At 38.2% G+C, this 25183-nt stretch overlaps 1 protein-coding gene across 1 annotated transcript in view; it reads left to right on the top strand.

Annotated features, from left to right (window-relative positions):
• Positions 1–25183, top strand: part of GRM1 (glutamate metabotropic receptor 1) — a 211197-nt gene that overhangs the window by 50550 nt on the left and 135464 nt on the right. Inside the window, exon 3 of the mRNA XM_026705629.2 lies at positions 9620–9869. Within this exon, the coding sequence (XP_026561414.1) occupies positions 9620–9869 (250 nt within the window). The remainder of the gene's footprint in view (positions 1–9619; positions 9870–25183) is intronic.

The raw sequence follows: 25183 nt of genomic DNA, 5'->3' as shown, positions 1-25183 counted from the left end.
CTAAACATAACTATCTATACAGTCATAGCCATGAAATATTCATGTCCTCAGATTAATACTCTAAAGAAAATATTGTGAGTGAGGAAGATATTTAATGTGACAGGTTGAAGTTAGTTGACATTTTATTGTTGCTATTTTGGATGGTCATTCTCTTCAGAATGTATTTTCAAATTCTTTACTTCTCCAACTTCTCTGAGTTTTCAAAAACATGGAAGACAAAGCATTAAATTGACACAAATTAGGCAGGAAATATACAGGTTTCCCATAACATCTTCCAATACTGTAACTTTGTTTAATTAAAAAAAAGCCTGGTTTCCAAATTAATTAAGGTTCGCCCTTGACATATTGCTTTCAATGATGCCCCAATTAAAGTACCTATTTAGCAAGTGATGCCCAAGTTTAGAATTCAAGGAATTGGATTTCAAAAGAAACCCTACACCAGTTCAGTAAAACCATTTTCAGTTACTCTTCTTTGTGTTCCAATTTTTCTCTATCTTACGCAACAAGGGTTTCAATGTTGCTGAAGGATAAATAATGACAGGACAAGCTTTTAATGGTTAATCCCATAATTGATTGGATGATAAAAGAATGATAGATTCCCCCCCCCAAAAGGTCATTTGCTTATAAAACATTATGTGTCTAAGATATTTTACTATAATAAAATAGAAGATTATAGGTTTTTTCCCCATTTCTGATCAAAGTTATTTAATTATCAGAGAAACATGTAACATTTTATTGCTCAAATGTTAAAGTTTAACTTAATTTAGATTAAATTAAAAGTTTGAATTAAAAGTTCATTAAAACAGCCTCTGTTATTATTTAACACATGCACTGTCACCCTCTCTGTTCATATTTTCTTGATTTTCTCTCACTTTGTGAGAGAAAAATAATATACCCACTTTGATGAATCACAATAGCAAAAGTACCTGTGGTGAAGTTTAACAAATTGTTTGCAAGTGCTTAGATCTCAGAAATGTCAGTTCTTTCCATTTCTAATGCAGCAGTGATTATCATGATGTTTAGCCAAGCTGTTGTAAATGATTGGATGATGATGATGATGATGATGATGATGATGATGATGATGATGATGATGATGATGATTAGTATTAATATTACTTTGTTTTAAGAAATTTTATCCACAGGAAGATTTTTGTTATAATCTATTTTGTTTAAATTCTGCTGTGCTGGAGAAGTGTCAGTGTACCCTGAAGAATATATGAGTGCATGTTTTGAATGGATTGAGACATTTTATTATAATTTTTACTATGAGCACTTTAATTTCTCTCAAATGGCTGTTAGCTTTTGCCACAAATTCTAAGACAAACATGAAATGTCGTTTCAGAAATAGATGTGATAATTTCTAAAGTCGATCCATAACAAAGATAGGCTAAAATAAGAATGAGATGCTGCATGTGGCCCAGACGTGGCTAGCTCACCCCTTCTCTACATTATTAAAGAGCATTGTGTGAAAACCTCAATAGATCAACACTGTGATGGATGGTAATAAGTATGGGCCTATATGGAAGATGACATCTCATATGAATAGGGTGGCCTGGAATGTAACAGGGGTAAAGGGAATGGAATGAAATGAAATGAACTGTTGGGTATCAGTGGCATCTGAACAGAAAAACGTCATCAAAGAAGTAAAGAATTTATCTGTCATCTGGATGTTTGCAGCCCATATTTGGCTGCCGAAGGCTGTGGATGTCTTGCATATTATTTGGAACAAATAATGTTTACTTTGAGCAAGCACCTATCTATTATTTTATTGAAGCAGCTCCTCTTTTTCAGGTTTTGTGCAAGCTAGAAAAAAAAGTACAGCTGTTTTAAGATTCAGTTTGACTCTTATGATTGATTCCTTAATACAGCTGTATCTTTTTATAGGAGTGATCTGGTTTTTTTAAAAAGAGGCTACAGTGCTGTGCTCATTTCTTCATAAAGTCCAAGTCATCTTAAGCCCTACCAGTCATCTTTTATTCCAGTCCATAAACTCAATATTTGTGCTACCTGCACATGTGAATCTCAGGGAGAGGGGAAAATAAAGAGAGACAAGTGATATTACATGTCATGATCTTACTATGCAAATGATATAAAATATATACTTTATTTCATTTGCATCGTGTCGTGATGTGACTAATGCAAATTACAACATTTGTGACATCTGTCCAGAAATAATATCAGGCGATATCACTTGTACATAATTGGGGATGATTGTCCCTCCATTGCCTCGTTGCTTTACAAGGCTCTTAATCTCCTTTGAGAAGCCTGGTAGCAATCATTTCCTATCCTATTTTTGTTTTCTTTCTTCCTCCCAGATTGGGAAGTAAAAGAATATTGCTTATCTGCCACCCATGTCTGCTTCTATTTTACTCCCCCACATAGTCGTGGAGATGGAAACAGGATGATCATAGAGTTTCTAAAAAGGTCCCTTTCCCAAGGCTTTTTCTTGGACTTGGTTTTAATTCCATGATGGATTAACTTCAAGGTCAACAGTTGTTCTGATAAGCCCAATTGACAAAATTAGTTTAGTCTTTCGAGACTGAATAGGTTTAGAGATATAGCTAATCCCTTAAGTACAGCTAGCAGACCCGGGTTTCAAAAATCCAAATGAACACACTGCAGGGTAGAGATCAGTGGTGGGATTCATTTTTTTTTTACTACCAGTTCTGTGGGTGTGGCTTCTTGGGTGTGGCAGGGGAAGGATATTGTAAAATCTCCAGTTGGGGTAGTATTTGCCAGTTCTCCAAACTACTCAAAATTTCCGCTACCGGTTCTCCAGAACTGGTCAGAACCTGCTGAAGACCCCTTCCGGTAGAAATGCAAAATCCTTGCCTTGCTAGTATCTAAACTAAAGGGTGCCTGGAGGCTTGCAGCTCGTCAATGGACTGGATCAGTCGATCCTCTTTTGATATTTATGTGACACCCTAACACTTTATTGACTCGGTTAAACATTTTGTAAGAACAGGACCCATTTGAAACTTAATTCATGAAGGATTGTAACACTTTTGTGTATGGCACTGCCAGTAAAACAGCAATGTGGTTCTATCAATAAAGGAGAAAATTGTAGCTCAGGGCAGAAATAACTTTCAATGTGGTACTCTTAAAGGACAATAACTAAGTGAAATAATTTGTCAGAGCCAAAATGAGAGAATTATACAGAAGTTCCTTTATTAATTACATGTTACATGAGCATGTTTTGTTGGATGTGAAATTTCACTCCCTAACTATACTTCCAAAGGTTTTTAACAGGAATTTCTATGACTAAAACATAATAGGGAAATCCTGATTGCTGAACATTAAGTGCTGAATATGTTCAATTATTATTTATGAGCTGCTGTCTTAATATGATGTTCAGTGTGGTCCTTAGAATGCACTTTGGTGCCCTAATATTGGATCATCTAATTTTACCATTACATTCATAAATATATGTTTATAAATCTTAAAAGTATACCAAAAACAGATAGAAAAAAAGCTTTAAATTTGTAGCTAAGGAATTAAAGAGGAAAAAAACCCTGATTAAAGGAGCTTGAAATCCTAAAGATAAGAATAATTAAAGCCATGATCTCAAAGATCCTGTCTCAGAACAATCATCCAGAAAAGGATAGTATCCCATGCTGCAGATCAGGATGCAGTGAAATTAACATTTAAAACAACCTTGATGGCCCAAATCGTCAAAGTCCCTTGTGCAATAGGCAAGCTGAAAATATTAATGCCACCAGCAACTAGGTTTGATGAGATATTAAGGTGCTGACCTAGAAACCAGGAGATTGGGAGTCTCACAGGTGCTTTTTCAAAAGGCAACTGGACTGTTTTTTCTTTGAGGAGGAAGAAGAAGACATTGCATTCGGTGGTGGTATTCAACAGGTTCTGGCCAGTTCTGAAAAACCGGTAGTGGAAATTTTGAGTAGTTCAGAGAACTGGCAAATACCACATCTGACTGTAGATTTTACAGTATCCTTCCCCTGCCACACCGACTAAGCCACACTCACAGAAACGGTAATAAAAAAAAATTGAATTCCCCCCCCCCCCAAATTGAATATCACTTCTGATCCAAGAAGCTTCATCAGTTGTGACTGGATGGTAAGGGAATGGAAGGGTAGCTTCTAACAGGATGGTGGGGATGAATGGAAGGATTGTATTTCTTTGCAGTCATCTGGTTGTTAGCACTCTGTCTGAGAGCCATTGAGGCCACTTGGAAATTCTAAAAGACAAGAGTAATTAAAGCCACAATACCAAAGATCCTACCTTCCTTTTGTGTCTAAGGAAAGCAGAACCCCACCCCACACTTAAGCATGAAAGCTAGTTGAGTGATTTGGGTCAAGTCATTCTCTCTCTCTCTCTCAGCCCATCTCACCTCTCAGGGTTGCTGTTGTGGACAAAACAGGAGGCAAGAATAGTAGTTATGCTTGCCACCTTGAGTTCACCAAATATAAATTAAAAGGTGGGATAAAATAATAACAACAACAATAATAATATTTATTTATTAAGCATGAAAGCTGGTTGGGTGATTTGGGTCAACTCATTCTCTCTCTCTCTCAGCCCATCTCACCTCTTAGGGTTGCTGTTGTGGGCAAAATAGGAGGCAAGAACGGTAACTAAGTTTGCCACCTTGAGTTCACCAAATATAAATAAAAAGGTGGGATAAAATAACAACAACAATGATTCGACAGGTGGATAAAAATGCCAAATCAAGTCTAAACATCTGGTCAATTATATTAATCCCCCAGTGAGGCACTATTTGGATGTGGTTGTGATGTTTGTATGCTATGAGAAGGATGGGAGCTATGGCAGAAGTTCAACCACACTGGACCTGCAAATAGAAGCAGAATGACTATGGCAGAAGAAAGTGTTCTGACCTCGCTCCTAAATATGACAAATCCTCTGTAATTAATTAAATGTTCCCTTTATTAGAAGCACCAGCAGCCCTAGCAATATTTCTCTCTCTCTCTCTCTCTCTCTCTCTCTCTCTCTCTCTCTCTCTTTCTCTCTCTCTCTCTCTCTCTCACACACACACACACACACACACATACACACTCACACACACACACTCCCCCAGGCTAACTAGTCTGTCCAGCAGGGAGATTAATAGTTGTCTGTCACGCCTATTCATCTCCGCCCCCTGCCTTTTATCCTCAGAAATAGGGTGGGGCTTTGCTAGTTGCAGTGGTTCTTCAGTTCCAAGGATCGCCCCATTGATTTCCACTGCTCTCCTCTCCTCTGCCTTCTGCACATCCCTGCATCAGGCACTGGACCCAGGTGTTCCTCCTCTTCCTCATCAGCCACGTCCAGACCTGGAGGCTGTTGACTCTCCATCTGAGGGCTGATGGATGGCCCAGGCTCCACCTCTGTCTCTATCTCTGACAGCTCCATTTCTTCTTCCCCCTTGGAGCTCTCAGATTGCCTTCACGCTGGCCCTGACTCCAGTGCCACCTCATCATCTGATTCGGCTGCTGAAGGAGCTGGTGGCCAACAGGCCACAACAGAAAGCAAAGGTGATACCAATAGTAATAGGCAGCTTGGGTGAAATCCCAAAATAGCTGGAGCACCATTTGAACACCACCAGCCCCGACAAATTCACTGTCAATCAATTAACAAATCAGTCAATTACAAAGGACAGCTTTACTTGGAACAGCTTCCATCCTGAGACAATATCTTTAACATCATCAAACATTCACATCTGCCTATCCCAGGACCTTGAGAAAGACTCAGTAGGTGGATAAACATGCCAAATTTATTCTAAATATTTGGCTGTCTGTACAACAAACATTAATAAGAAAGTTATACTCTAGTTTCTGTTTAGGTCATATACATTTTTCACCTTTTAAGTATTTCTCTAGTAATATTAATAAACTTGCCTTAATGGTTATATTTTGCCCACTAGATGGTGCTCATATGGATTTATATAAATAACATTCATACTGACAAAATTAATTGTACAAACCAATCCAGTCTCTGCCTTAGTTGCTGGGCAAAAAGAAGATAATGTCTTTTTCCTAGCAAATCATTGAAGGTATGTTAGCACTGGAAATCTACATTTGTTCAACAGCATTGTTGCATGGTGCTTACAGGCAATTTTCAACCATAACAGGGACCAGAATTTTTGTTGCTAAGCAATGCGGTTGTTAAGCAAGTCATCATGTGACCAGGCTCAATTTTATAATCTTTATTATGCCAGTAAATAAGTGAATCACATAGGTGTAAAGTGAAGCTTTGATTGACTTTGCTTGTCACAAGGCATCTGGGAAGATTGCAAATCACAATCACATGACTGAATGACACTATAAAAAAATCATATAATAATAGACAAGCACAACATATAAATGCAAAATATAAAATGGGGCCAATCAGAAAGCAAGACAATCAGAACTGTCACTCAACTGGCCCTTAACAACTGGGGAAACGTCAGGTCTTAGCAGCTTTCTGAAGGAGAAAAGTGGTGGGGAATCTGGCGTACGTTGGATGGAGGGGAGGTTATTCCAAAGAATGGGGCAACTGCAACAAAGATACACTTCCTAGGTCCAACAAGGTTTAAAAGAAAGAAACTGGAGTATACCTCCTTCTGGCAGTGTGTAAGAGATTAGGGTTTAGATTACAATTTACATATGTGGAGATTTGAAGGCTTATAAAAAGATCTTGCTATTAATAAGTGTATGATCAGGGTAGTGAACTATTCTGTATTATTCTGATTCTTCTGAAATCATTTGGAAATCAAATCATTTTCTTCCTGAGTTGTCCCTAGAATTCAGTGGAATGATTTCTAGAAAACATGAAATTCAGGATGTGGTGCAGTGGTTAGAATGCAGTATTGCAGGCAAACTCTGTCCACAGTCTGGAGTTTGATCCTGATGGGGCTCAAGGTTGACTCAGCCTTCTGTCTTTCAAAGGTAAAAACAAAAAAAGAATGTGAGAGCAATATGCTGACATTTTAAACCACTCAGAGAGTGCTGTAAAGCACTATGGGGCAGTATATAAGTCTAAGAGTTATTGCTATTGTTATTGCTTGGTATATCTCTCTGGTCTCCAGGGTCAGCTATATTCTGGTGACCTGGTTCTGATTTCCAGTTATGAATATTGTAAGGTGAAAATTGAAGCTAGTTGCTTTGCCTCGATTTATCTGTTAGCTGCAGACACAATGCTTGAATGAACATGGATAGATAAGTAGCGGAGAGAAGGGAAACAGGTACTTCCCATAACCTGTAAGCATGTACAGAAACATGTGGAACCAGGTTACTACAGCTAGGAGTGCCAAAACTCTTCTGATAAATGGCAAAGATTCAGTGTATTTCAGGGAAGGATTCTTTCCATGTGCTATCACTTTCTTCTCTTATGTATTCTTAAGTCACCTACAAATATACAGTGGGCCGATGCCTGGGAGAAAACGAGGAAGAAAATCACTATACTGTTGCTTTTGTGTTTAATTTATGACTCAAAGCCACACCACTCATTCTATAAAGCCTCACGGAAAGCATAAAAATTGCTTTTGCCCTTATTAATTTCACACCAAAAGAAACCAGGGGAGAGGCAATTTCCCAAAACAAAGACTTCTGAAGGTGCCTGAGGGATTGCCAAACAAAGATAAAAAGCACAGCTGAGCAACTTGCAAGCTTTAAACCAGGTGGAACAATACCTTGAATAATGCTCTGTTGCAACAGCAATTATGAAGAAAGAGACAAATGAGGCCTGTTGGAATATTGACAGCCTTTGTTTCACACTTCACTGTGTGTTCCAAGTGCCCTAATAGCTGGCAACCCCATTGATTTCTGTCTCCACAGAATTAACAAAACCCAAGTGAAAACCTTGCTTTTGGTTAACCTTCATGTCCCTTTCCCCCAAATGTTTGGTTTCAGGGATCACGGCGGAATACTAACTTCTCCTTTCAACTAGGTTGGAAATGCCAGTGTTTCAAACTAAGTAAAAATAAAGTAATGCTAACCTGGGGAAAAAAACAACAACACATTTCCTCCTGTTTGCCTCCTTTGCTTTCCATTGTTCTTATGGTGGTAGTGAAATAATTTGAGCAATACAGCCTCTGTGATCTATCTGAGATGTAAGATGGAAACCAGTGATGGGATATGGGATTTGAACATTTTTACTACCGGTTCTGCGGGCGTGGCTTGGTGGGCGTGGCAGGGGAAGGTTACTGCAAAATCCCATTCCCTCCCCACCTCACTAACCTGCTTTCCAGCTCCGTTTTCCTATGCAGGGCAACAAAAGAAGACACAGCCAATCAGCTGGGACTCGGGAGGCAGAGAATAAATGGGGGCAGGGCCAGTCAGAGGTGATATTTGCCAGTTCTCTGAACTACTCAAAATTTCTGCTACCGGTTCTCCAGAACAGGTCAGAACCTGTTGAATGCCACCTCTGATGGAAACTGATGGCCTGGCCAAGGAGATGTAGATTAGAAAGTGCTGCTCCCCTACATCTCAAATAAACAATAGAGGAGTGAATTAGTTGGTAGATTTGTTTTAATCAGCTAAGATTTATGCTAAGAGCAGAGCAGACACAACCTTGGTCATTTTGAAGCCTCTCAGGTACATTGGAAATAACCTTTTCCCTTTTTCAGGGGTCCTTGGTGCTCTCTGAACTGACTTGTTTTCTTTCAGACATTTCATTACTCAAACTAGGTAACACCATCAGTGTTAGTAAGGAGTCAGTTTATATTCAAGTAGCTTGCCTGTCAGTGCTGATGGGATAGTCTTAGAGATTCTATGACTGGGCTGTTTGCTGTTGGCTTCTTTGGCAGTTTCTTGATGGGCTATTGTTTACTTGATTGTTGGTCTGATGTTAACCTTGGAGTTAAGCTTTGCTGATCTGGGTGCTAATTGATGATGAAGTGGTGCTTGGGTCATTTTGTTCCTTTTGGGGCTGGGTGATAGTCTTTTTGCATAGTCTATAGATGTTGTTAATGTCTATATGTCTATTGATGGCTGATTTGTCAGAGTGCCAGGCTTCTAACTTTGTCAGAGTTGCCAGGCGTCTAAACACAGCCACTATGTAGGACAAACAGGTAGAAGACTGGCAAAACCCATCCATGAACACCAACTAGTAGTCAGAAGACAAGATGAAAATTCTTTAATTTCACAACATATAGACGGATTTAACCATAGTTTCAATTGGGAAAAGGTGACCATTCAAACCAAGTCCAAAAATGCTAGGGAATTTCTAGATGCCTGGCACTCTGACAAATCAACCATCAATGTACATATAGACATTAACAACATCTGTAGACTATGCAAGAGACCAGCCCAAAAGAGAACAAAAAGATTCCAGCAGCTCTCCACCAGTAACCACCACCAATATCAGCATATATTAATTCCAAGGTTAACATTAGACCAACAATCAAGTAAGCAATATCCCAATCAAGGAACAGCTAAAGAAGCCAACAGCAAACAGCCCAACCAAAACATCTCTAAGACCATCCCCATCTACACAGACAGGCAAACCACTACTAGGACATAAACCTACAGCAAACTGCACTCCAGCACCCAGCACTGATGATGTTACCTAGTTTGGTAAATGAAATGTCTCCAGGAAAACAAGCAAGCTCAAAGAGCACCAAGGACCCTTCAGGTCAACCCTGAGCTACAATATTCTCATTTATTTTTCCCCTTTTGTTTAGGAAACTATGGAGAGAGTGGCATGGAAGCTTTCAAGGAACTGGCTGCACAAGAAGGCCTTTGTATTGCGCATTCAGACAAGATCTACAGCAATGCGGGAGAAAAAAGCTTTGAGAAGCTGTTACAGAAGCTCCGGGACAGGTTGCCAAAGGCTAGAGTTGTGGTTTGTTTCTGCGAAGGGATGACTGTCAGAGGAATCCTCATGGCTATGAGACGCATGGGAGTACTTAGAGAGCTTCTACTGATTGGGAGGTAAGTCATGTACCTTTGCTTGCTGTCATATCGGGACAAAGAGGAGAAAGAAAGGTAAAACCATGTTACTGCTATAAATCTAGAGTTTAGAACTAAGAACTCTTATGGAAAATCAAGACCAGAACTTAGGCTTATTTTCGGTGGTGGGATTCAAATAATTTAAGTTCTCTGCCCTAATAAGTTCTTCCAACAACCAGTTCCCCAAACTGCTCAGAAAGTTAACAACTGGTTCTCCCAAAGTGGTGCGAACTGGCTGAATCCCATCACTGCTTATTTTCCTTTTCTTGTATCACAAACGCCTCACATTATTTTTTGAAGATAATTTCCATTTCACTTTGCCCTTAAAATAGCAGAGCAAGTTTTAAAACCAACCAATGTTCTCTGGACAGGTTGCATAAATGAACAAAATGTGCTAAGTTGAGCACTAAAGAGGGATTATATAAACACCTTCTGGTAAAAGGAGACATCATGAGCTAGTAGTATGGTCTTACTTTATATGAGAACTTTTTAAAATTAGTTTATGACATATGTTGTGGCTTAATAGAGGAGCACAGAGTTGACCTTGGAGAGAATACATGGCAACCATTAAGACAACATGAACTTTGCCTGGAAAAACAAGACAGTGGGCGAAAAGAAACTCAAGATTACCCCAACTTGATTCTCTTTGGTATAAGAGGGAGGGAAGGTAAAACACTTCCAGGCTTTCAAGAATCTGTTATTTTGACCTAAGCAGAGTTTCACTATTTTTTGTGATATCTGCTTCCTGACCTGGTCTAATTTGAAGGGCTGACGGGTTTTGAATAATGGTTCTTCCTCTTTACATGTCTCCCTACCGCAAAGATCTCCAAATATTTCGTTTCAATGGCTTATTGTCTTTCATTTTTTCATTTTTATGGAAACTTATTTTGTGAGAAATACGAGAGCACAAAAACCAAATATCTCCCCCGCCCTCATTTAAAATTTCCACCTCTGCACCTTGATAGTATCCTATCCACTTTGCATCATTGTCCATGAATGGTAGCTCTCGTCCCTCCCAAAATTACTACTTCAGGAAGGAAGGATTAATCATGCTTGATGTAAAATAATTCTCAAGGAACTTGCTGAGGGGGGAGAAAGAAGGTTGATCTTGTAAGAGATGATCTTGTAAGAGATAAGCTGAGAAAGGAATGGGAGAGAAAGCAGATATGCATAGTCAAGAGAGAAGATCAAGCCAGTTGATACCATATCTTGCAAATGGCAATTTAATCCAGTTGTAAAATTATTCAAGGATAGAAACTTAATTAAACTATGTTCACAAGAGGCTGTGGAAATCTTTTGCCATGTCCAAAATTCTATATCCACCCCAGGCTAGCATGACTTTCTAAAATCTATGCAGTTCTTGCTTCATTGAACTTGCCAGCTGTGTGCTGCCTGATAACCCCATTGGACAATATTTGTCTGTTCCCTCCATAATTAATAAAACTAATATTTTCAGTTGGAAATGAAGCTCTTTCACTACTTCATCTGATAATTGAAAATATGTGTCATAATTAGAGATCTATCTATATTTTTGAGTATTGAAAATATCACAAGAAAAAAATGTTTCCTGGGGAATGGAAAATTATGTGCAAAATGAAAACATTTTGATAAATATTTCCAGCATGTATTTAATCTTGAACACCATGAATAGTTTTATTTGAATATAACTGGCAACTTGGAATTATATTTATGCAGGAAAACTCCAAATATGCCTGAGAAAAGTTATGCATTTTAGGACAAGGAAAGCTCTGTTTTTGCATTTTTCCTTTTTGGCGAAGCTAGACTTGAGAAAACCTTTCTGTCAAGTATAGAGATGGTTCTTTTCAGGCAAAAGCAGAAGCAGAAGTGGTTGTTTTAGCTGATTCCTCAGGTGATGAGCACAGGTGAGACAATGCTAATCATCAAAAACATCATGGATCTGGCAATTTGTGTCAGTGGTAGAACTTATGTCTTTTAAACATCATTGACAGATACCTGTTCCTTTTCTTCCAGCTGCCTGAGGGTTTCAACTTGTCACTGTTTCAATTTACCAATTCCTATGGACCCAGATGATGTATCCCTGCACTCAGGAATAGTAGACTGAGCTGTCAAAAAAAGAAAATAGTAATGATAGGAAGCTTAGAGTATCATGAAGCCTGTCAAAAAAGGGGAAGAAATTTGGAGCAAATACTTTCTTCCTCCAGTCCATTTAATTTATAACCCTAGTGGTAGATGCCCTGAGACTAATTCTCCCCCTTTCCTAAACAATTGCAAAAACTGTTGAATTATGTTTTCCTTCCTTCCTTCCTTCCTTCCTTCCTTCCTTCCTTCCTTCCTTCCTTCCTTCCTTCCTTCCTTCCTTCCTTCCTTCCTTCCTCCCTCCCTCCCTCCCTCCCTCCCTTCCCTTCCTTCCTTCCTTCCTTCCTTCCTTCTGAATGGTTGAGACAGCTATATGGTCATCCAATGTGCCTTCAAAAACTGATCTTTCTCCCCTCAAATATACCATCTTTGGAAAGGACCAAGTTCTGGAATTATGGACAAAAAGGAAGTATGTAATGTTGTGACTGTTGTGGGTCTCCAGTGACTCTGGGTAAAGAAGTTAATGAATTGTTGAAGAATTCTTTTACACTTCAGTGACATTTATAAGCTTTCTCTCTCTTGTATATTAAAAACATGCAGTTATGTATAATGTCACCAGGGAGGGTGTATAGATTGTTCACTTCAAAATCTACCTATTTTCAGTTTCAGTTTTTTTCTCTGTTTTTCCTCATATCTTTCTTCCATTTATTTTGTCCTTTGCCACCTCATGTTAATTTATGTGAGATGTCAACAAAGGAGAGCATTGAAAGAGGAGGCTTCATCTCTTTTTAATTCCACATCAATCTCCATCTATCCCTTTGAAGTATAGAACAGGGGTGCAATTCAACTGGTATAGCAACCGGTTTGGTGAGTGCTCACTTCACATGCATGCATGCCAAACATGCGCTTTGTGCATACGCAGCACATTTGCTACTGACCTTCTCCAGCAATCCCTGTGTGTTAAACAGCTAACGTGTGGCAATTCACTTTGCTGCACGAATCAGCTGAGCTTGAAAACCAGGATATACAGCACAGACTAGAACCTTGACGGGCGGGTGGGCCCAACAGCTGATCGTTGGAGCAAACTGAACCAGTTCGCTTCCAGCTGATCCTCGGACCTACCGGTTTGCCCAAACTGGGCCAAACCAATAGAATTCCACCCCTGGTATAGATACATGCCAATAGATCTATCTGTAACAATATCATTTTCACAACTATAGTAAGATGATTTTAAAAAATAACCCAAAACACGTACAGCTTGGAAGAAAGGAAAGCAAATTTCTCTCACCCACCCACCCAACATTCATCTGAAATTTTACAAGTTTCTTAGTGTCGCCTCTATGCTGCAAGCTCAGGCAGGAGCTGTCATGTAAAGCTTAAACTGCTTTTTAAATTGCTTGACAAACTGATAGAAGTCACAAAATCTGAGAAATAAACAGATTAACAAAACAAATTATGATGTCATTTTCCACACTGGCAAAATCTGTTTTTTAAATAACTGAAATAAAATCTTGGCTAATTTTAATAAAAAACCCTATTTTTCTAAAACAGAAACATGGTATGAAGATAGATAATAATGACAATTCTGATATCCTTGAACTCTAGGAATGCACTGAGATCTTTCAAGAAGAACCAGTATAATCTCTAGTGACAGCCTCTCTTATATTTATTTGACAATATTAGTTGCCTGCCTCAATCCTGATAGATTCTTAGAGAAGAACAAGACCAATATAATACTATCTAAAAAGTATGAATATGACGACAATAAAAAAAAAAATCTAGTTACTGAAGCCCCAAATCAGATGAGAGCTGATAACATATTAGAAGCAATATGGATGGTCTATATGAACCTCATGAAAAAGGGAAAGGTTCAGTAAATTCATATAAAAATAATTACACAAAAGTTCAGTCTAACAATACCGAGAGCTGTGAAGAGATATTCACATTTTTATAGGAAATTAATTTAAGCAGTTTTTTCAACCACCAGCTAAAATGTTCAGACAGAGTTTTCCCAGTTCAGATTCAGGCGTCAGTGTTACTGAACTTTGTAAATCTAGTTTTGTGCACAAGAACAATACAAATAAGTTTCATTAGAGTTATGCTGATTTCCAAAAAGAACTAGGCTACGCTCAGTGCAAGATAATGCTTGCTTTCCTTTTGACAGTCAAAGATTAAAGCTGCATAGATAAGACACATTGCTCTGACATCTCCAACCACAGTCTGAATACCAAATGAGACAAAACTCCACCCAAGATATGAACTTAAGTTTTACACCTTCTTAATAGTATCATAACTTCCAAAATGTTTAAGATCTCAAAATTGTGCCGGGATAGCAGCAAAATTTATAAAAATTGAAAATAGGAACCTTCCACACAATGAGAGTTGGAATGATTTACCAGCCAGTGGAACAAAGCAGAAATAATCATGGCGCAAACAAGATGGGAGATTGTTTAACCCCACATGTCACTTGATTTGGAAATGTGGCTATGCCAGAAAGTCAGTTTCTATAATTACAGTCATATATCACTACACCATTTATTACACCATTTACTGAGCTGATTGTACTGTACATAGCAACAGCCATCCAATCTATCTTGATTCCTTTAAACTCCTTCAACATTTTTCCTGAGAAACTGAAACATGCTAAGCTTGTGTGTCTTCAGTTGGTTGCTTGTAACAGAATATTTATCTTCCATTCAGCAGACTACAGTTTATAATCTTCCTTTCCCCTTTTATTGCTGTAGTGATTTTCTGTCTTCTCTATGTAAATTCATGCCTTGTTTTTCCATCATCTTGGTTCTATGTCTCTTATGAATTGTCAATTTACTTTTCTACTTACTGCTGTAGCTTGACTTAACTTCAGCCATATCCTTGTTTTTCTGTATTTTTCCTGCTGGTGCTCGAATTCCCTGCCTCTCTATTCTCCGGCAGCTCTCACAAAGGCCCTTGTTAATTGCTTGCAGGTGCTATGCTTTTCTTTGGATTTCTGTTGCTGGGTAGAGGAGGCAGTTTCATAGCAGCCTCCATATCTGGTCTGCTGCCACGCTGACTTGCTTCTTCAAGCCTCGTGTTGGATCTTTGGTCTTCTAGATAGTATCTGTCAGCTCTCTGTCTTTACATTCCAAGTTTTACCTCTTCTCTATCAAAGGCTTGCCAGCATTCTGGACCTCATATTTCTAGATACTGCTGTGAAAATTTCTGAGATCCTCAATTCCTTTGTCCTTTTCATACAATGAGCTCTCATACTGCTTCTGGTCCAGTGACTCTCCAGCCAAAGTCATTCTCATTCAGCCAATGCCACTGAGATTTCAGTTACTGCCAGTCTCTGAGGTTCTCCCACCATTTAGCAGAGTTCTCCAACCACTTCCTGTTCTTCATAGACCTCATCTTTTTCATCTGCATGCCCGTGCCACAGTGCTCTGCATACTTCCACTTTTCCCTCAGCTATAATGGACTTCACGCTTTACATGAAGCTACCTCTTACATAAAGGGTTAGACTAGAGTTGGCTTTAAACAGGAAGGAGGAGACACATATTTTTTCCCTCTGCATTTCTTCCTTCCCCACATCTCCACTTTCTCAGTGTTTAGGAAGTTGGCAAAGGCACATTTCTTTCACCAACATTTGAACTGTTTGTTTATCTCATTTTAACTTATTTCATGTTAATGTCTGACTGTTATTTATATTTTAATTGTATTGAAGTTGCTGTATAATGCAACTACTCTAAGCAAAGAAAGGAAGGCAGGATATAGCTCCAAAAGTAGTATTAATTAATTGATTGATTACTTAATTAATCTAGATGAATTGAAGCATGTATGAAATAAGAAAATGACAAAAACTGGAACAATGGAGTGAAAATACTGTGCCAGTCAGTGGGCCAAGCACTTCAAATCAAATAGCAGACTATAAACCAAATTTTTAAAAGGTACAAAAAACAATGGTTTTGCAGAATCCTTCTCCAAATGCCTAATTTATAGGCTCATTCACAGAGCCTGTTTTCTACAGCTTTAATGTTATTTATTGAAGACATGTCTTTAGAATATAAGCTCCATCTTCTCATCAGCCCAGTTCTGAAGGAACCTGAAACTGATACAAAGATTCTAATATATAATACAGTGTTTTTCCTGGCGAAACAGAGAAATGCTTATTTGGTCAATTAATGGCACATGGAGAAGAGGCAGGAACTGACAGGCTGAGGTGGTGATTTGTTCAACTACAATTAGTTTAACCTATCTGTTGCCCCTTCAATGTGGTTTCAGTGCCTGTTCTGCAATGCTGTTGTGGCTGCAGGGGGAGAACAGAATCTCAGTTTCTATAGTCACATCCTTAATTTTGTTTTTTAAATGGGTCAACTTATCAGTGGATAAATCTGATTCTGTTTAATGTAAGAGGACACAGGTATACTCCTACAGACTTTCAAATTTCTGTTATTATATCATACAACAGTAAAATGGCATTCATGAAATCCTTGAAAGTCTACCTGGAAGGCTGAACAGTGGCAACCAAGAGAGAGTCAACAACTTTAATTCTTTCACAGAGGGCATCCAGTTGACAAGCCAATAATTGTTTTGGAAACCAATTGTTTGTTTTGGAAAAATGAGGCTATCCCACTATCCCATCATTCATCGACGTTCAGTATGAAAATTGCTGATGGCCTTTTCTGTGGTTGGTGACATTTAAACTTTGGCCAAAAAACATGCCAATCGCTGCCCTTACAGTGTCATGCAAAGGAACCGTATGGACTGCGTGGCTGTTCCAGATGCATTTAACAGACCTGTTTATGCCACGGGTGTCAAACTCGGGGCATCACGTTACCATCATCTGATGTTTCACGGTGTTTTTTCCCTTTCATGGGGCTGGGGTAGGCGTGGCCTGCATGTGACGCATCCAGCCTGCAGGCCATTAGTTTGACACCCCTGGATTTATGCTAACAGGATTTCCTTCTTTCTCCAGAGTAGGAGGAAATCATGGCAAAATGGCTGTATAGATGACCACTACAGGTGTCAGCTTTGGAAGCCATATTAAACCCAGAAACTTCCATGCTGCCACATTCCTATGCCTGGGAAATTAGGAGGGAGGATTTTTTAGAGTGTTAGTATTCTTCTTTTCAGCCAAGGTCATGTTATTCCTGCACCTGGAGAAGGAGTGGTTGAAGGGATGCCTCAAGTTGGGACAGATGGTGATTGGGCCATGTGATGGGTGCAGGGGTTGGGTTTTGATTTTTTATTTACTGAGGGAAAAACTGGAACTCTCAGATTTGGGTTTTCCCAGATGTGCCGGTATGACTGTTCCAATAAAAAGAAACTTTGAGAAAATGCCTGTCTTGGAGTTTTTGATTGGGATCTGGTTTTGCTGGAATGCTGACAACAGGTTTATAAATAGAGAGATGGGGTCATTGGCATAAAGAAAATACAACCCTATCTAACTGGTGTGAAGCAAATTTCTGTTACTATTTGAAGTTAGTACTTCAAATTCAGTAGAAAAAAGACCTCCAGATTGGCTATAATTTCATAAAGCAATTAATATAAAGATGTCCATGGTCGTGCATGTATAGCTGTCAAAGGTATAGCTGTTTATTAGAATTGTGGTCATGGCTCATATTTTCATGATGAAAACAAAGAACAAAAAACTTTTGCTAAAGCAGAGACATATTCAGAGGTATTTCTTTCAACTCTTTGGGCAACAACAATTCAGCTGTACCAAAACTTAAGGAGACACATTGCTGGTAGATGGTGGGGATGGGTTTGGCATTCATTTCACTGAAATGTTTATCATTCAGGACAACAGTCATCAGAGTGCAGCTCCTGAATTTTTAATTTTGAAGTGCTACACATATAAGATTGGTAGCGATACAAGAAGCGTTTTGTTATATTGGGATGAAGGTAATCTTCAACTGGGAATGGTTTTTGTGCCTCTTGGTCAGAAATAGTAGACAAGTCCATCATATTGGTATTTGATTTGTGTGTGTTTTAAATATGCAAACTGCTGTATTAGTCCAGCAGTTTATAGAAAGGACATGTTGTGGGTATGTCGCAAAGCATCCCTCTGAAACTTCTGCTGAGTTTCTTTGCATGGTGACTTCCTTCCTTCCTTCCTTCCTTCCTTCCTTCCTTCCTTCCTTCCTTCCTTCCTTCCTTCCTTCCTTCCTTCCTTCCTTCCTTCCTTCCTTCCTTGGATGCATTTGTTTGTTTTCCGTAAAACAAATGATTGATTAAAACATATGAGATATTTGTGTGGATAATACTATGTGATTTCTTTATTTCAATTTGGTAGCTGAGTTTTTGCCTTATATCCTGCATTGCAATCCTGGGTACATCAAAGAAAAAGGAAGGCCAATTTGGGCTGGTAATTGCATAGCTCAGTAGCATTTCTTACTAGTTGGATGATACTTTCAACCTTTAGCTTCCAATCAGTTCCAGGACTCCCTCAATTGTAGTGGTTCTGCATTGTATTTGTAGAGTCAGGGTTGAGGATGGATGTTATTTTTTTCTTTTCTTTAGAGCTTCAAAATCATAAGAACATAGAATGGAAAGGTCCTGAGAGATAATCTAACCCAACCTCCTACCCGGTGCAGGAACTTACTCCTATAACTACTCTGACAAATGAGCATCCGGTCTCCATTTAAACATCTCCAATGAAAGGGAATCTACTATCTCTTGAGAAAATCTATTCCATTGTTGAATAATTCTTGTTAGAATATTTTTCCTAACCTCCATCTGAAATCTACTTATAGATTCTACTCATTCTTTCTTGTCCTATTTTTCTGGAATAGCTCTGAAAAAATTCTGCTCTTTTAGATGACTTCCCTTCATACAGTTTAAGATGCCTATCATATGTCTCTACAAAATCTGACACTCAGAAATTCACCTACATTCTTTCATTTGTTTTGATTAAGCCCCTATCGGAAGAATCTTAGATGCAAATGATCGTTCAATTCACCAATGCTTACACACATACTCACACACATATTATGCATATTCCACATGTATACATATACACATACATGCATCTGTTGAGGATACAACTTCATCCAAACTCCTTAAATCTACACAAAGTATTCCTATTTCACATCAAGTGTTAATGTTAATTTAAAACAGAACACCTATAGTTCAAAAATAAATGTGTTGAGATGAACAAATATCGAATGAATTCTACTCATCAGTGCAATTACAGTGAATATAAAATGAGCTCCAAATATCTTGAAGGGTTCAAATTGAATTCACAAAAATGTTGCCACCTTAAATTGGAATGTCTTTGGTTAACTCTTTGGTTAACTATTGAATAGCAATAGTTGAAACAAAATAATTGTGACATTTTGCTCATAGAAATCCTTGAATTATTAGAAGACAGGCCTGGTTGGCCTTATGTACACACTCAGGTAATCTCCCAATCTTATCTGTTAAAATATCTGAAATGACTGGATTAAAAAACAAATTGGGAAGAAGAAAATATTTAGGTAACAGATAAATAAGGGAATAAAGAACAACTTTTCATTAATGATTTCTCCTTTTCCCAACCTGGAACTTAGAAATTCCAGGACTTTGTCATAAGTTCTTAAAATTCATCAGATAGACAATGTGCACAACAGCCCTTCTTGCCAATGCTTGTTTATACATAGCATAGATATAAACTAAGCAAGGAGCATTCAGTGAATGCATAAAAACCAACTTAATTTTCCTCATCTTTTTCTTGCTTCTGCCTTCAAAGGAATATAATATTTTATGACCTAATTGATTTACCATTCCAAAATTAACTATCTCCCTGCCTGCTATAATATTGCTTCCGCTAACATGTTAGTATGTCCGTCCTAAACTAAAGCGTCCCGTGTAGCTATTTCTAAATTCCCCAATGGATTAATCAAAGGTTTCAATTAAAATTTTGCTGGTAATCTCTTGTGGCTAGCACAACCTTGATCTATTTTTTGGCAGCCTTGAATCCCCTTTTCCCTCTAAGAATTTACCCAGATGCCACACTGTCTTTCTCTTTGCATGGTGATTTCTATGCCAACTCCTCTTCAGTATCAGCCTGGAACCCAATTCCTTCGTAATTCCATTTTCGTTTACTAGCTGTTTTCTCTCTCCTCATCTGAATCCATCTCCAACACTCCAAAACTTCTCACAAGCTTCTTAATCCATTTTGAGACTATATATGTGTGTGAAAACCTCATCGTTTTTTCTCCCAGCTTTTTGCCACCTTCAGGTTTTCACCACAGGATTAGTTTGCATGTCTATGAGATAACATGACAGGGTATTAGATGATGTCTACACTCTTTATTCTGTTCCAGACAGATTTACTTTCACTTGGGATTGTACACGTAATATGGAATATTTTTTTAACAAATAGACAATCAAAGAATGTGAAGCAAAAATCCAGCTAGACAAAACTGTGTTTTCAATCTCTGTCTTCCACCTTCTTTCCTCTTGTTACCTCTGTCCGTAATAAAATAATCACACATAAAAAAAGAGAGACAGCCATTTTTGTCTCTTGTGTCACCTGGTATGTCACATTCCCGCCAATGGCACATTTTCTCATTAGACACGGGAAGGTGCAAAAGGGAGTTCTTTTCTAACAGAATAGCCTGAATCTGGATTACTGATTCAGCAGGATTTTGTATTTTGTCTGGAACCCATGTATGTAGACATCATTGGAGCTCCCTCAATCTCTCCAAAAGAAGAAGAAAAATGCTTTAAAAGATTAACAATTATTTTAAAGAATTGCATAATGATGATTCAGTTATAACATTGCTGGATTTTTTTTTCCCTTATGACCCAAGACTAGGAACAACTGTCCTAATAAATAAATACACAATATCAAAATCTTAACATTTATGATCCTGCAATATCACTATTGCAATTCAATAATATATTTCTTATGTTGTCTTATGTTTTCACGGGTATTTATATGTATGGTATTTAGGTTTCTTCGGGTATTTTCCCACGTCTTAATATTTGTGCTTTTATTATAGCGACGTTTTGGCAGAATCTCATCTGCCATCCTCAGGCTTGTGTATTGGGTTCTTTTTAAACTTTAAAAGCACAACTATAATGACCTGGGAAAATACCCGAACAAAGCTGAATACCATACATACATATAGATAGATAGATAGATAGATAGATAGATAGATAGATAGATAGATAGATAGATAGATAGATGAAGCATAGAAAGCAGCCATACAAGGGAACCAGTGGCGGGATTCAATTTTTTTACTACTGGTTCTGTGGGCATGGCTTGGTCGGCATGGTGTGGCTTGGTGGGCATGGCTTGGTGGGCATGGCAGGGGAAGGATACTGTAAAATTTCCATTCCCCTCACCACTTCTGGGGGAAGGTTACTGCAAAATCCCATTCCTTCCCCATCCCAATAACCTGCTTTCCAGCTCCATTCTCTTGTGCAGGGCAACAAAAGAAGTCCCAGCCAATCAGCTGAGACTTGGGAGGCAGAGAATAGATGGGGCAGAGCCAGTCAGAGGTGGTATTTGCTGGTTCTCCGAACTACCCAAAATTTCCACTACTGGTTCTCCAGAACTGGTCAGAACCTGCTGAATACCACTTCCGAAAGGAACAAAGAAAACGGCCAATATTGAGATGATACCAAAACAACTGTAACATTAGTTGCAGCTGCACTTTCAGGAAAATTGATGGAAAGCCCCAACCATATAGAATATGACAAAGATGTCACTGTAAAGACTCTTGGAAAGGCACAAAGCCAGATCACAATGTGGAATTAATATAGGAATATCAGAACAATTGTAACAAGTGCTTGACTCACTCAAGCAGAGAGAGTTTGTAAATTTGGAATCTATTCTGTCTACTTCTATGCAAGACACTGTCTACGCTTTCTAGGACACATGAATCTTAAATTGATCAGATGATAAAGAATACCAACATTTTCTAAGAGCAGTAGGAAAGCAAAAGTCTCCATAGAGAAGAGCAGAGCATGATTCTTGTTTCCTTTGATATACTTGGTTGCTCTTTGTATATCATTTCAGTAAAATGATTAATAAGACTCTGTTACCCAGAATTATGGATGGTGTGTGGGATGTTCTGTAATGTATCTTTGAATTCAGTGGTAATGAACATTGTTTACATGAAAACTTTAAAAACACCTTCTGTTTCCCTCTGAACCAAAAAATGTAAGGAAAGAGTTTTTGCATTTAATTCTGGAAAAGTTGATCATCTGTATAATTACTGACTTTGCAATAAGCCTTTTTATCTCTTTCATCAAATGGACATTTTCAGATGTTAAAGTCCTTTTATAGTCATTCAGTTAATTAAGGTTTTTATTCTAGGCTGTTAAAGCCAAGCAACTGCTTTTATTTCAAAGGTTTTTTTATAGGAGAAGTTTCATCTCTAAAAGCTAAGATGCCAAAGCCCCTCCATATTGAATTTCAAGAAACAGGAATTGTGGAAATGGAAAAAATATTGCTGTATGCTACAGGTTCATTCTACTTCTGTGAATTGTCATGAACTAACTGGTGAGAAGCTAGGAGATGTGAGAGGAAACTTTGATGGGATGAGGCAAAGTCAAGTCTAATGAGTTTAGTAGATCTGGGAAGAAAATTGGAAGAGGGAAAAATAAATACAGTCCTGTAACAAAATATGAGGAAAACCATTTTGTTAAGATTTCACTTGAAATCCACACATGATTATTTTAGGAGAAGTGTGGCAGTTGGTTCTCAGTCTCTATCAGGAGAGTCTTATTCAGCACTTTAATCAGGCTGGGATGAGAACTATTCATACAGAATAACTTTGATCCTCCCTTTTCTCTCCTTATTTATTTAGCAACTTGTTTAACAAATGCATATACTTCCCACCTCCTTAGTACTCTGGGTAGCTTGCAAGCTCCAATATAAATACCACTGCAGCAATAACCATAATAAAAAGCTAAAACAATATCGTTAAAATATGAAATTTCAGTTCTGGAAGATGACCATAAAAGATTCCCTAGCCTATGTGAAATGGCAGCTTTGTCATCGGTGTCCAAAGTTCAGAGCCACTCAGCAACCTCACCAATGGAAAAGATAGTAAACAAAATAAGAGATTGTGCATGCACATACATGCAGCTTTGGTTTGCAATGAAGTTAACTACTTAAAGTGTATCTGAAGCTTATTCAAAGGCAGCTTGAGAGGACTTGTGTCACAGAGATGGTCCATCATGTTTTGCTGTCTGAGGCAAAGAAGCACGTGCACACACACACGCACATACTGCACATGTATGCAAGTTGACTCAATTGGCAATTATGCTCAGGGCTGTCTTAACAGCATTATGAGCCCTGGGCAAAGCAGTGTACTGGGGGTCCTATGACAACTACTCACAGGAATAAAAATGTAAATGGTCAATAAAATTAAACATATATTTGCATGTTAGTATTAATTAAAAGGCAGTAAAATGTAATAAATATGTTGCTGTATTTATATGATTCAAAATGCATTGAAGGGTTAACATACACAGATTAGTATGGGGCCCCTATCGTCATGGGGCCCATGGGCAAGTGCCCATCAGGCCCATGCATTAAGACAGCCCTGACTGAGCTCGCTTCACTGTGCCATCTTTATGCAAAAAACACCTTTGGAACAACCATGACCTGAAATTAAGCCAAACAGATCATTATTTTTTTTAAAAAAATTTGTATTTGTCCCAAGTAAGTCATTTTTCTTAGTTACTGACCCTGGTTGCTTAGTCAACAGTCCTGAGTCCTGTAACTCACTTGATACCAGATGTCCAGGAACTCCAATACTTAGTGTGTTCTTGTTGACCAAGGGCATACTGACCAATCTAGTATGGATTTCTGTTAATTACACCTCACCATATTGATATTGGGAGAGACTTACTATTATTTTCTCCCAAAACCATGCCATTTTACAGGCTAATACAAATAAAAGAGAAACCATTTTCCAAGGAATATCTTTTTACACTGTTGCATTTAGCAGAAAAATGAGTAGTAATGTGCTTGAGAAAATAAGAATAAAACAAAACAGGGCAAATAGGGGAAGGAAAAAGCATCCTGACATGAATGTGGATATACTATTCCATTGGATTTTATTTAGATTGAGATATGCTACCAAAGGCTAAGCAGAGGATAAATATTTCACTGAACTTCAATCAGTCACTTCTGCTGCTATTTCTGTCATCAGCATTTAAGTAGAAAATGCATTGGAGTGTTTTATATACTACCATCAATCAGTTGTTATCTTCCAGACAGGCAGAGTTTACAAAAGACTGACACTTGGAAGAGATTACTCACAACAATGATGGAGTCTTTTGTCCACTTTCTCCCATATGTCCCCTAAGAAAATGATTGACATTTCTGTGATCCTTCCCAAATAAAAGATAGCATCTAAAGGACTCACTCAGAAATAGACCAGACTTGTCAGTTGCTCATCAGTGATCTCATAATAAAAATCATATGAAGTGGGGCAGCACTCATTTTCAAGCCCTAGAGTTCCTTTCTCAGAGTAGTAGAGTCAAAAATGTAATTGTCTTTGCACTTTGCAGGATAGTGGGGATTAGAAAATGGATTTCTTAAGGTTTGCAGACACTTAAAGCATTTATTTCCCACAAATCTGTATTAAGAAAGAGTGAGTGAGCAAGCGAGCACCAATTTGGCGTATGATGAACGTATCAGACTGACACTAATCCAGTCTTGGGTCCAAAAGCTCATTGGATAACTCTGGGCAAGTCCCTCTCTGTTGAAGAGCTGTTGAAGTCAGGTAAAAACAGAGAAAGGGATACCGTATATACTGCCTTGAGCTCCTCTACAAAAGATGGGATCTAGTCCTGATAAATAATAAGTAAATAAATAAATGTACTGGGTCCAATTCATTATCTTCAGTGTGGCCTTTGTTTCACAAAGCAAATGAAAGCTGTGCACTGCTGTCTTCTCGTCTTATTATCTCTAACTCTAAATGGATTAATAAGAGTGCCAAAAGTTTTGCATTTTGATGTTTCAGCAGTCACCCTGACCTTGCAATACAACTTTATTTATTTACTGTTAAATGCTAAAACCATGAATCTGAATTATAATTCCCATCAGCTCAACTGGCATTGTCAGACTTCATACAAGGGCTCAGCAGTAAATCATAGCTCTCCAGACACTTAACTCCTTTTCCATCCTTGCTTTGACAAAGGCCTCAGACCCAGCTCAGCTAGATTAGAATTTTTAGTTCAGACAAATAGAGAGCCTTAAACATTTCCCACTGAGTGAAAGATGGCAGAAGCTAAACCTGCTTCAGAGTTTCAAC

Source organism: Pseudonaja textilis, chromosome 1 (assembly GCF_049901715.1).
Source record: "Pseudonaja textilis isolate UNSWEBS1 chromosome 1, rPseTex1.2, whole genome shotgun sequence".
NCBI lineage: Eukaryota > Metazoa > Chordata > Lepidosauria > Squamata > Elapidae > Pseudonaja > Pseudonaja textilis.
This window is presented reverse-complemented; position numbering and strand designations above follow the sequence as displayed.